The sequence below is a fragment of the Corythoichthys intestinalis genome, chromosome 4, assembly GCF_030265065.1.
Source record: "Corythoichthys intestinalis isolate RoL2023-P3 chromosome 4, ASM3026506v1, whole genome shotgun sequence".
Classification (NCBI taxonomy): Eukaryota; Metazoa; Chordata; class Actinopteri; order Syngnathiformes; family Syngnathidae; genus Corythoichthys; species Corythoichthys intestinalis.
In genome coordinates this window covers 22,096,482-22,110,198 of record NC_080398.1, presented here as the reverse complement: position 1 = coordinate 22,110,198, position 13,717 = coordinate 22,096,482, and the positions used below count along the sequence as shown (strand labels likewise).

Genomic DNA, 13,717 nt, shown 5'->3' with positions numbered 1-13,717 from the left:
CGCTTCTATATCAACAGGGGGAGATCCAATTAACTTAAGGCCGTGAGGACCATTTTGTATTTTCGCCCAATGCAGGGTGGCGTTTACTACATTTTCCTCTAGTACGACATCCAAAATGATGGAGGAGGCGGATCAAAGGATTTAGCCGATGTGCAAAAATCCTCCCCTGTAGACTCTGAGCGGGATTAGAACTGAGTATTTACCACCACATTTTGCTTTTAGTTTGAAGAAAAGCACTGTGGTTGAGCAGGAAGATGGTCTTTACGCCCTCTGCACTTTTCCTGTTGTTTGTATATTTGTATACGCTGTTCTGTAATTTTGTCCATCCTTGCATGATTCCTGGAACGTGCATCGTCAAGTGCAAGCAACCACAAGGTCGAACTAGCACTTTAATCATCTGCTGCTCTGCCTTTACGCACCCGAAAGGTTTTAGTCACAGATCTAGCAAATTCTCAAAAGACCTGGCATTTAATCTTTTATATAGAATCATGTAATCTAGGAATTTTGACGCATTCAGATAATGAAACGACTCCACTGCCTGGTTGGATGAATAAAAAATCTTGCTTTTACATTGCTTTTAATAGAACGGACTGAAGGTGTTGGTGTCTGCTTGTAAAGTTTGCACCCCGCTCCAAAAATGTTGTCTTGATAAACAATCATTTTCTCTAGTCTTGTAAGTGGCACTAATGAACACTCCATTTCACATTTCTATTTTTTTTCCAATGTGGATTTAGTGCTCTCAAAGAATGCTGGAACATTTGAGTCGCTGTTATTGCAATTTAATGCTGCTCCACAGAATTCCCTAACCTGTCGCCTTTACGACTACAGGCTGCGTCACTTTAGATAATTTCTTTCTGCAGAATTTTACTCGAGGGCTATGAGAATTTGATTTGGCAACAGGAAGCTCGAGGGAGATTTTGAGACCAGCAGATTTAAAATAAGATTGACCGACGTGATCCCAGCTACCTCAAGCGTCTTGGCACATGTCCTTGAAACATAATTGGGGTTTTCGAAGAAGATGTCGGAATTTTTAACTGCTGGAATGCCACTTTACCAGTTTGACCACCTGTTTTTTTTTTTTGCCAGACTGTGTTCAGATTTCAAAGCCGCTGGATTGTGTTGGGGTTGGCCCCATCTTAAACTGAAATTTGAATTATTCTGGATCATTGATTCCTACTTTGTCATAGGAATAAAAGACAGGATGGCATTTTTCACTGGTAGAGGACACATAAGTCGCTGTCAGTTTAAAATCAATTGGAAATTATGAGTCGCTCTACTTGGCCACATCGCAAAAATTCCCTTAAAGAAGATCAGTTTGGAATTAGGAATTTTGGACTATGCAAATACAGTATTGGCCCTGATTATAAGACGACCGCCTCTTTTTCAAGACTCAAGTTTGAACAAAGACTTTTTGAACACCAAATTAATTTTTATACTGAAAATAAATACAGTACATCTGAAACAAATGATTATAACGATATATTTGAGAGAAAAAGCATGTTATTTTGCCTCATTCAAATCTTGATATATGTAAATATGTAAACTAAAGGGCAATCACATTGGTAAATGAACTGCTTCTGGTTTTTGAAATGTAAATAAACCTATCTATTGTGATAAAACAACAACATTCCAATAACTGCATTAACCATCAAAGTGAAGTCTAACTGTAACTGTAGTCTTGAAACAAATCTGAATAAGGAAAAACATTACGATAAAATAATGCAAACTGGTTAAACCTGAGAGTAGCTGAGATCTGTTATGACAGAACATCGCTTCAATGATATCTGGCTCCATCTAGCGCCATGAATGGGTATAACGTCTAGACTGCGAATATAAGACGACCCCCATTTTTTCAGTCTTATTTCAATGCAAAAAACACCGTCTTATATTCGGGCCAATACGGTAACTAAACTAAAGTAACCCACTAACCTAAAGTGCTGCTTGACTTTTTTTCCGAAATTGTGTCGACCAAACTGAAAATTACAACCAAAGACTGCAGGTTTAAACGCCGAGACCGTATTTACTGTTCATCTATTTTCCGGTCAATGCAGCTGCTAGTTCACTTTATTTACTTTTAAGAGTGTCATGCTGTAAAAATGCTAATTAGCTGTAGTTAAATAAGCTATGGACTGGAAAGAATGCTGCATTCCCTTTAAGAAAACACCATAAGTGCAAACCTGTGAATTTCAAATCAAAAGAAGTCGAATGTATTTTTAACCAAGTAATGATTCGTGTAGATATTTTTATCTAAAGAACTGTTTGTCAAATGTGATTCTTTGCAGGGTTCATATGCAAATGGTGTGTCTGTTGATTTTTATCAAAAATAAATATATCCAACAGTGAACTTCTCTTGCCTGTCATTGCCGTCATCCCAATAAATGTCAAGCACAAGACAATGTGGGGGGAAAGAAAAAATATTCTTTATACGTACACTGTAAACACTTTTTGATGGCTTTTGATTATTTATATATGAGTGCATGGGTGAAAACGTCTTATTTTTGTTCTTTTGTTTCTGGGTCTTCCAGTCTCCTCCCAGATTCCAAAAACATTCACAGTAGGTTAAGTAAAAACTAAACTATCCGTATATGTGAAGAATTGTCTGTATTTTGCCTTCCAATATACTGGCGCCTGTTGCCCAAATTCTGATGGGATCGGATCTGCTTTTTTTTTTTCAATTGCATTATTTTTAACTGATGCAGTAGGATTTTTGGTCACTGATATCAAATCTGCCAAGTTTTCTTTCGTATGCTGTTGTTTTCATGAAATTGCCTTTTTAAAAAAAATTCTAATATTAGTAGTATTTATACAGATTCTTCTTCAACCAATACCTGTTTAACTGTTCAGTCCTTTGGGTAGTTATATACATTATTCTGAATCGTTGTTAATATTTGCTTGTCATAGTTGACTGATTTTCACTATTTGGATCATTTTGTCAACAGTACGGCATGTCTTGTCCCTATTGTTGGTCTTGTGTGTGACCTTGCGTCAGAGCTATTATTTAAGTGCCAACTATATACCCACTTTGTTAAATATATATATTGCATTGCGCAAAAAATGTAAATCTTGAGTTGCAAGAAAAGACAAAACTAGAGCTTACAGAAGAAACCAAGGTACAATTTGGATTCAGCACCCCAAAATTATGTAGGAACAAGTGTTTGCACCAATGCAACATTTTTTTTGTTGACCAGTGTTTTATATATTGACAAAACGTGGAGAAAGTTCAAATGAACTACATCCGCCTGGAATGAATCCGTCCAAACCACCAACCATTGTTGGTCTTGTGTGTGACATTGCTTCAGGGCTATTATTTAAGTGCCAACTATATAACCACTTTGTTAAATATATATATTGATTTGCAATATTTTTGCATTGCACAAAAAAATGTAAATCTTGATTTGCAAGAAAAGACAAAACTAGAGCTTACAGAAGAAAGCTGTGGTCATATTTGGATTTAGCACCCTAAAATTACGTAGGACCAAATGTTTGCACCAATGCAACAATTTTTGTTGTTGACCAGTGGTCTATATTGACAAAACGTGAAAAAGTACAAATGAACTACAACTGCCTGGAAGGAGTCCATCCAAACCAACCAACCATTGGTGGTCTTGTGTGTGACATTGCTTCAGGGCTATTATTTAAGTGCCCACTTTGTTAAATGTATTAATTGATTTGTAATAATTTTGCATTGCACAAAAAAATCAACATCTTGATTTGCAAGAAAAGACGAAACTAGAGCTTACAGAAGAAAGCTGTGGTCATATTTGCATTTAGCACCCCCAAAATTATGTAGGAACAAGTGCTTGCACAAATGCAACAATTTTTGTTGTTGACCAGTGTTATATATTGACAAAACGTGGAAAAGTACAAATAAACTACGACCGCCTGGAAGAAACACATCCAAGCCAACTCGTTGTGATTAATTATTCAGCCCTTAGACAAAAAACAATAATAATCGGGCTCAAAGGATTGATACATTTACATCCCCAGAATATACCTACCAAATGTCAATCTGATCAGTCAATGAAGTACGATGACGGAGTAGTGATTTCACTTCGTACTAAACAACTACAAAGTGAGTGGGTGACCTTATGAGCCTGCCCCCTTGACGATATAAAACACTTAATTTGTGGAAAACTTTACAGTTTGATCCGCACCTAAAAACGTGTGATTCATTTTTTTTTTTCCAATTGTTAGATCAGATGTATATTTTTAAGTGTATTTTATTAACATGTAATGGCACTTTTATCTTTTTAGACCACCTCCAAAACACTGACATACATACACGCACAGATAAAAATCTGTATGTGAAATATCCTTCTCAAAAATAAAAGACATGGCATAGCAGCACACGAAGTACGCAAGTACTGTACTACTCCCCCTAGTGGCTCGAAACAGAATAGAGGATGACATCAGAGCCATCCGATTGTTCTAGCTGTTTAAATGAACATCAATCTGATAGCATTTTGAACGTGAGCAGAATTGAAAAGCTGCTTCCATCCATCTTAAACATCTCAGGGTGCGCCACGTGAACGCGCTCCACTCCCCCCACCCGCTCTGTCTCTCTCTCTCTCTCTCTTGCTTGTTTCCCCTGTCTTCTTTCCGTGCGCGCTCCCGCTACCGACTCCTGGCGAGAAGGGAGCCCAGAGCACAGACGATCCTCGGCGGGGGAGCGAGAAAGATGGAGGCGCGGGTCGGAGGGAGACTGCTGTGGCTGGCCGCGCTGTCCGGCTTCCTTTGCATTGACACGGCGCTCGGGAAATACGTTAAAGGCGTCGTGGACACTAAAGAGGTGAGTGTTGTTTTTGGGGAGCAGGGGATGTTTAAATATCTACCGACGTCTACAATCGTACGCTTCACATAGCGCGTTTCTCCGTGCTAAGTTATTCATACATGCCGCCATTTAGCAACACCTTTGCGTGTCGTCTGTTCGCACAAATGGGCTCTTCTCGCCGTGGGGCTACTTATTAGCCGAGAAGATACCGGTTACAGGTGTGCGTCACGTGACCGCTGTGGCGCGAGTTTGACGCTGTTTTTTTGATTAGGTGGCTCGGGCATTGCGGGTCGCGGGTTCGACACCCGCCGCAGTGGTCGGCATAATGAGCAAATGATGGACATTTGCACAGGTGGCCTCGACTGGAGCTTCACTACACTCTTTCTGCTTGAATGCAATGCAGTCAGGTAGAAAGGTAGACCTCTGCCAAGGCCAATGATACCTTCATACCTCGCCACCTCGACTTGTCAGAATTGTCATTAATATTAGAGAAAAATGTCCTAACATACTACGCTGTATTAGATACCGTATCCAATCATCCCCAAAGGTTGTTTCTTCTCGAATGAATTTCGTTAAGGAACAAGTTTATTTCTAAATTTACTGTGGAATAGGATTAAAATGCATTCCAGCCCCTTACCCCTAATCAAGCACCATGGAAGTCATTCACTTCATACTTTTAGGACAAGTGACTTTTTGGTAATTTTTGAAACTAAAAAACCTGGTGTCCTTATACCGAAACTGATAAATAATAAAATCAGTTTTATTTGTATAGCCCTATATCAAAACAAGATTGTCTCAGAGGGCTTTGCAGAGTCAGTATGATACACAGTCAGAAACAATAGATGAATTAGATGAAGTTCATGTCCTTGGCATCCCCCATCCTTAGACCCTCCATGTCGGCAAGGAAAAACTCCAAAAACCCTTTGGGAAAAATGAGAAACCTTGGGGAGAACCAGTCAGGAGAGATATCCACTCCCGGGGGGGAGGGTAGGGCAACGAGGACGTCCAGCCAGCCAGGGGTCAGGATAGTCAGGAGGCTGCGGCTGAAAAATAGCCCCTCCCCCAGAGGGGAGGGGGGAAAGGGGACACCGGGTGACTAGTGGTGAAGAGACTAGTCAACTAGATATTAGAATTAGGAAAGAGAAATAAAGTAAAGACAAGTAGTAGGTAGAGTGAGAAACAGGGGACAGGACTCGGTGGCAGTACTTCCCCCAGAAAAATAGCATCTAACAAACATTTTACAGTTTTATAATTTATTTAGGTGATTTAGAAATAAAAACAAAGTTTAAAAATTCTGAAAAAAAGAATTATATTAACTATGTTCTTATTGTTTGCCATTGACAGTGTTAGACGTCCAATTCATTTAAACTGGGAGGACTGGCTATGAATGCTCATCTTTTTAGTGCCATTGATTGCGAATGATAGCTGTCTGTCAGATCCAGTCAAAATGCACTGGGCGTCAAGTTTCGTCAATTGCATAGCACGCGAATGCTATTTATAGACCGCGAGGCTGAGTGACGTCTCCATCGTAAACCGGAAGGGGTCAACATAGAAGCGCGCTCGCGTACAACCCATGCAAGTACTGCTTGTTTTCTGCCAGTAATCTTTCAAAAAAGAACATGCCAAGTAAACAGTGCTGCTATGGTATTTGTAGAAACGACTCTAGACATTACGACCGTCCACATATGAAGGATGTTTTCTTCATACGTTTCCCGAAGCCAAAAACTCAGAGGGAAAAAATGTGAACAATGGATCAACTTGTGCGGACGTCCAAAAGACCAGTTTAACGCCAGCTAGAGGAAACCATTAACCTTCACATGCAGTAACTTTTTATTGGGGGCCATGGTCCTACAGATGACAATCCCGATCCATTGAAGAGGTAACCCATTTTGATATTTTAATTTATTTTTTAGCGTGGTGTTTTGCCTTGCTGCTTCTGTCTGACAATGAATGACCTGAAAAAAATTAAAATTTATTTATATATCACAACAGGGCCTATTTTTCTAAAATACGGATATTTAAATAAAATATCCATGTTTGGCTTTGGTCTTTTTGTAGTAAGCCTGTTCATGCCTTCAGGTAGGCTCAAGATTTAACGGCTTTACCTTTTCTGTTCGAAGAACGACAGGCCATATGGTGGTAAAGGATAGCTGTTTGAAACAAGAGAATGTCATTTTCTGTGACGTAAAGCAATGCACACAAGAAAAAGGAATCGATTAAAAAAAAAAAAAACAAAGCGACCTCTGGATCAGGTCGGCACTTTTCCCCCCGTCTTTTTCACCTCTCGCTTTCAAACCATCTCTTTAACTAAACATTTGTATGTTCTTCCATATCTTTACCAGTGAATTTGGCAATTTGGGACATCGTTTTGAGACAGAATTGGTAGGTTTAGCTCAGTAAACATCTCGTTCGTACACTATTTACATGCATCTAGCATTAGGGACAAACGCGAGCTTGACCCCCACTAGCAACAGTTGCTAATGTCATGAATATTAATGAGCAGGGGTGACATGGTATGTGCGGTACGCTATTGCGGTCCATGATTTAAAGAAACACTTGGTGGTTTTTCCATTCTGGATGATTTTAGCGACACCGGTGGACAAAAGCGGTACTGTTTTGCCTTAAGGAAGACTGCATTTCCAATGAGGACCAGCGCACACCCACAAAGTGTCGTAAAATCATCAGTCAATCAAAAATCAATCTCCCGGTCGCCTGGAGATGAATTAAATAACATCAAATAACAAGGATGAATAGTAATAAGGTAAATAATCCTGTTGTGGCTAAACAATAGCATATGACGGTTAGCAACCATGTGGCTTAGTGTGGCTACCACACCCCTCCCGAACTCATCAGAACTGATGAGTGAAAGCCGGGCTTTTTTTTCCCCCCTCAGACAATTTTTTTGTCTCTTTTGTTGCTCTGCCATCTTTGCAGAATTCGTGTGAAAGCATTCGCATCGACTTTCGTCTTTATAATGAATGGGAGAAATGAAAGGGGGAAGTGTGGTATACCGTAAAGCAGTCCGCATATTTGTAGTTTTTTTGTGTGGCAGGGTTCCTGCCATCCTCCTCAAAGTTAATTAGTGCTGGTGAAAGCGATAAAGATCTCCTCAAGACATAAAGAGGTGTCATTCAACTAGTTGTCTGTCGACAAATGTTATGAAAATATTTTATAAAGGTTGAAAAATTACCTAGTGTCGCTTTAAATAAGTGCCCCACAAAGGGTTTAGTGTAAAATGCCTTACTTTTAGGCCGTAGGAAAAAAAAAAGATTTATATAAATGCATAATGTATGCAAAAATAGACCTAGAATAGATATTCCCATACGGGCTGATATTTGCAAATGGTAAAAATTTGCAAAGAATTGAAATAATTGCTTCTTAAAATTACATTAAAAATATAAAACCAAGGATAGAGAGCCAGCAAACCTTTTTCACTCATTGGTAAATAGAACATCGAGAAATGTGCCATGTATTTTTAAATGAAAGTATTTAAGCACGATTCACATGTTCTAGTGCCTAGCCGGTATTTGATGTAGCCGCCAATTAAATGTCACAAACTAGTCCGTTTGTTGGTGCGTGCCAGTCTCCTGGCCCGCAGCAACCACACAATCTATCATGCGCTCCACAACCAACACACAATTTATTCCAAACTCCAGCACCGACTAAATTAACAATGCCTCATTTACCAGTTTGAGTTCTTTCTCGCACCACCCCAGACGTCGGCGCACCCCCAGAGTGAATGGATGGTTTGACTCATTGGCTGCATTCATCCATCACGACTGGCTGATTCTTTGAGGCTGCTCTGGCAGCAGTATTGTACAAGGTAGTCTAGCTCATATACACTTTTCTTCTATAAAATAAACTCCCTCATATATATTTAAGAAATATCGAGACTCAAATAGAGGCCTCCCATAATTCTCCTCAGTAGTGCCAGTAGGTGGCACCAATTTCTGATAGCGTCATATATTGGTGTCAAAGTCATGACCACCACTTAAACTACCTGGAGACCAGATGTCACATCTGACGGTTTAAAGACGCAGGGCTACTTTTAGCAGCAGCAAAAGTCGATAAACATTCAGCATCTTATTTTTTATTTTTTTAAAGGGAAACAGTACTTTTTTTCATATTGGGTTTCAAAGCAATGATTAAAAAGGGTGCATGTTGGTGGAACAACAGTATTTTTAAGTAGCAGAAGCATCAAGCATCTATTAGAGCAAATGATATACATCAATTGAGTCAAATAATGACCATACCCATTATGTATTACCTCAAATGTTGTCATTTGCTCTAATAGACACAGCACTTCAGATTTATATAAAAAGTTGCTGCTACAGCCAAGTGTACCATGCGTCTACTATGGATATAGTTGTTATTTTTAATAATTACAGTATAAGTCAACATAATTTATAACGTGGTGTGAAAGGATTTATCTGTATAATGTAGTGTTTATTCATGTTAACCATCAGCCCAATAATGCGTTCCTCCCAGACAGGATTCCCCCGCCATATCTTGGCTCTCCTTGACATTGCTCAATGCCACTTAAAGGACTTAAATGGCACTGTGCTTCCTAACCGCCACCTCTCACTTATATATTCCCTAGAAAGCTGCTATTATTACGGTTAATGACCCTCACTTATAACAAACCACTTCACCTGCACAGATGCCTGCTACTCTGTGTGGTTGAGTTGGGGGTAAAAAAATATTAAATTCTCACCTGCATTTTGGTTTGTCGATGGCGTCTCTAATTTGTTTTGTCCCTATCCGATATTCGACATTGGTATTGGGGACCGATGGCTTTTTTTTTTTTTTTTTAAGTATCGGCCAGTATCGGATTTGACCAAAAGATTGGATCTGAGCCAGTATTTACAATATATTATGTTTTCAGCAATTTATCGCTTTTCAGCTGCTGTAAATCAAACCACAAGGCAACCATGTCAGTTGTCTGGGACTACTTGTACAGAGGAACAATAGATGGTAAAAACGCAGCGTGTAATGTTTGTAAACAGAATGTTTCTTGAGGACTCAACTGGAGGGCTAACTTTAATACAAAAATATGATTTGTCATTTACTTGTTGCATTATTTTTGTATTGTTTTTTGTTGTCTACAAATATTTGGATCGATATTGGTAAAACATACGTATCTTGCAAAGATCACATACGAAAGAAAGTAAAAAATATTTAAAAAAAACATCTAATCTCTCCCTGTAATACCTTGCCATAATTTTCCTGAATACATCAACGGTATACAGTGATGCCTATGCGATATTTACGGTATACAGTGATGCCTATGCGATACAATATATATTGCCCAATTTGTGATTACAGTGATCACTCGCTACTTCACGCTTCAAACTTCGCCCTCAGTCCATTGCGGATTTTTTCAATAAAAAAACAAAACAAAACAGTATTTTATTGTAATATGATAAAAATGTTTGAGTGATAAAAGATATTAACCGGTAACACTTTATTTGAGAGCGGCATCGTACAACTGTATATCAAATGAAATGAATCGCCATGAAGCTTTGCAGCCAATTGGTTCAAAGATTGGTTCAATTGGCCATCACTGCTCCCATGGCGGAGACAGTCAACTTCTGCTGCCACCTGCTGTCAAAACTGTTGTTGTCCAATATGCCTCCTTGCATGCATTGCGGCACTACAGATGTAAATAACTATAAAATTCATGTTCTGTGCTAATTACTATTACTAATTACTGTTTCGGTTGTTTCATTAATTGCGAGTTATGCAACCTGGTAACACTTTATATGACAGTAGCGTGGCGCCATTAAACTCATTAGACAATCATAATTATGACATGACACTGTCATGAGCATTAATAAATGCTAACTTAGTTTTATCCGGTAAATTATCTCACTTTTGAATGGATGTAAATGATACGAGTTAGTGAGATGATTGGCCGGATGACACTTAATGACATCTGTCGTAAGTATTCAGTAATACCAATGATAGTTCCATGTCATAATTATGACGGTCTTATGACAGTCTTATGACGCCGCTGTCAAATAAAGTGTTACATATTAACCCCCCCAAAAAATCAACAAATAAGCCGCACTGGACAATAAGCCGCAAGACTCGAAATGAAGGAAAAAAGTAGCTGCTTATAGTCTGAAAATTAAGGTATCACATTTGCAGTGCTTAAAAAAATATTTATAACAATATACATATGAGTCTTTTGTTTGTTGTTGTTTTGTTTAGTTTTTAATTTTGGAAGGAAAGGGAAAAATGTCTTATTTGAAGAGTATCACTTTCCAATGCTGTTAAATATTGAATAAATACATTGAACACACCCAAAACAAATATGTATATACGTATATACAGTAATATATATATATATATATATATATATATATTTATTTATTTTATTTTTATTTTATTTTTTTTTTAACTTTTATCTATGTGAATAGGCACCACTTCTACATCGCAGATTTTCGATTTTCGCGAAGGGGTCCTATTAACCACGTAAAACGAGGGATCACTGTAGTTCCAAATTACTGTTGGGCTGATTTTTTAAAATGTTTGCTTTAATCTGGGAGCAAACATTTGAGATACAGATTTTAAACTTTAAATTTCCACTTTTAATCAAAGTTTACTGTTGAACTAAACATAAAATGAACTGTTTTGCATTTGTGCTTTGCGTTAGGATGTGTGTTTTTTTAGCTCAATTGTAAAAAGCAACGCAAAGCACAGGACAAGTCAAAAGAGTAGCAAAGGTTCGTGGTATTAATTTATAACCCTTTCGGCAGTGGATAAGTGAGCACAACACGTATAGACAGATAATAGAAATGCAATTTTTGAACTTTTCTTTTGGCTAGGCGCAAAAAAAATAAGTACATTCTCATTCATTTCAATAGAAGGAATACAGAGTTACAGTAAGTGTTACCACTTACATAAGGTACCACTTATTTACTGTAATGCCTTCACATGTGGGGAAAGATGAGCCACAGTCACAATGCACTTTTCAGTCATTAATGAATGTTGAAAGGGCAGCTAAACTAAGCAATACTTTTACAAATAGTTGCGTCAATGAATGACAGTCCATTTAAAGCATGTGGGAGGAGTAAAACTATTGCTTTAAACACGTGGTCTCAATTGGTGTTTTTCCCCAATAGTGGGTGGGTCTGGAATGTATCCCCCTTGATAAACGAGGCTTCAATGTAGACCTAATGAGCCTGTGTTTCTGTGAAAGAGCCTAAATTAGTCGCATTTTCGTTAACGAGATCACTCAATTACATTGTCATTTGGAGTCTTTTTCTTCCCCACGGTTCCAGAGTGTGTCACAGATCATCTGGCGCCAAAGCACAACAGCGCCTTCAATGCTACCAGGCGCCACTGAGCTCGCCATATTGACTGCTTGTTTGTGTGTGTTACTGCCCCAAGGTCACTCACTGGCTGTTGGCACATTAGTGCCGCCGTCCCTCGACACGTTTGGTGCCGTCACGTGACTTTGTTTACACCGGGGATACTAGCTCAAGAGACAGACGCAAAGTTAATCCAAAGGCATCGGTACGGCCGAGTGGGCTTTAACCGTCCGGGCTCGGTCGATGTCGACAATCAGCCTAAGTGGCTGGTGGCGTGTGCTAAAATGTCCCTCTGGAGCGGCAGTAGTGAGGGTGAAGGTCAGAGGAAGATGGCAGCAGGGAGTCTGAATACAAACTTTTCAGTGCACTGACAATACAAACAAATCAATCATATAGAGCTGTAAAAGAAATATCCGTCCGTCCAGCCATTCTTCTACAGTGCTCCTCTCTATTGGAGTGAGAGAGTGCTGCGGCTGGCTGCCCAGACAATGGAAAACCAGTGAAAGTCAGCAACAATAATAAAACCATTTTAAGTTGTGGGAGGAGAAATTCCTGCAATATTCGGTGTCTATCAAAATCGAAATATGACTGTAAACCTGTGTTTAACCAGACAGATCTGTAATAAGTGGGAAGAATCCTTTTCATGTCAAGCCACTTGTCAAAACACAAAATTTCAATTGATTAACGAATAAACAGATACATGAATCAATTTTCATTCATCTTAGGGAGCCGCCATTTTCAGTTGACAAAGCCAAGTGAAGGGAATAACTGTGTCTGCGACAACTAGGAGAACTCGGGGTTAATGACATAGTCTGTTCCGCTTCTTAGTGTAAATTTCAAGCATTACCTAAATATTCGTTTCGATCGCAATTCAAAACAAAAAAATCAAAGCGACGGTTTGTATCGAAGAACACTTGTAATTTGGGTCACCAGTAAGTCGAAGTACTTTTTCATACATATACAATGTTTTTTAGCATTACAATTTATTGACCTGTATTCCAGTGGCTTTGGTTATTAAGGATTTGTGGAAAACACCAGGAAAACATGAAGCCTTTTGGAAATGAATGGAAATCGCAATATGTAATATGGGGGAAATATTACATTTCATTTGAAATCGGGCCACTGGCATTCAGCATCAAATCTTGAGCCTTAAGTGCAGCACCTCTTCCTGCATGCAAGATTAATGCATTTTAAGGAGCTCACACTGTAAAAAGGACCGGCAGCTTGCTGGATTGGGGTGAACACCTCTTCCTCACTATTCATAAGTTTAGTGTTCGAGCCTCTCTTTTGCCTGGCATTTTCTACAGGCACAGTAATTCCCTACGTATTCAACCAGTCACATTTTTTCTGTGAACCCGTAGCCAGCTAGCGACTGAAAGAGTTACCGATTCACATTTCTGTGATTTTTCTGAAACATGTTGAAGTGATATTGTACTTCTCGACTTTGATTGCATGTACACTGCTGGCCAAAAGTATTGGCACCCCTGCAATTCTGTCAGATAATGCTCAATTTCTCCCAGAAAATGATTGCAATTACAAATGCTTTGGTAGTGATATCTTCATTTATTTTGCTTGCAATGAAAAAGCACAAAGGAATGGGGAAAAAATTAAATCATTATCATTTTACACA

The 13,717-nt window shown here is 38.8% G+C and overlaps 1 protein-coding gene across 2 annotated transcripts in view; it reads left to right on the top strand.

Moving 5' to 3' along the window:
• The first annotated feature begins 3,863 nt into the window (after positions 1 to 3,863).
• Positions 3,864 to 13,717, top strand: part of tmem145 (transmembrane protein 145) — an 81,937-nt gene continuing 72,083 nt past the window's right edge. The window contains exon 1 of one of the 2 annotated variants that reach the window (XM_057833888.1): positions 3,864 to 4,789. In XM_057833888.1, coding sequence (XP_057689871.1) covers positions 4,679 to 4,789 — 111 coding nt within the window. In that variant the 5' untranslated portion in view covers positions 3,864 to 4,678. The remainder of the gene's footprint in view (positions 4,790 to 13,717) is intronic. The other variant, XM_057833887.1, reaches the window with a different exon arrangement.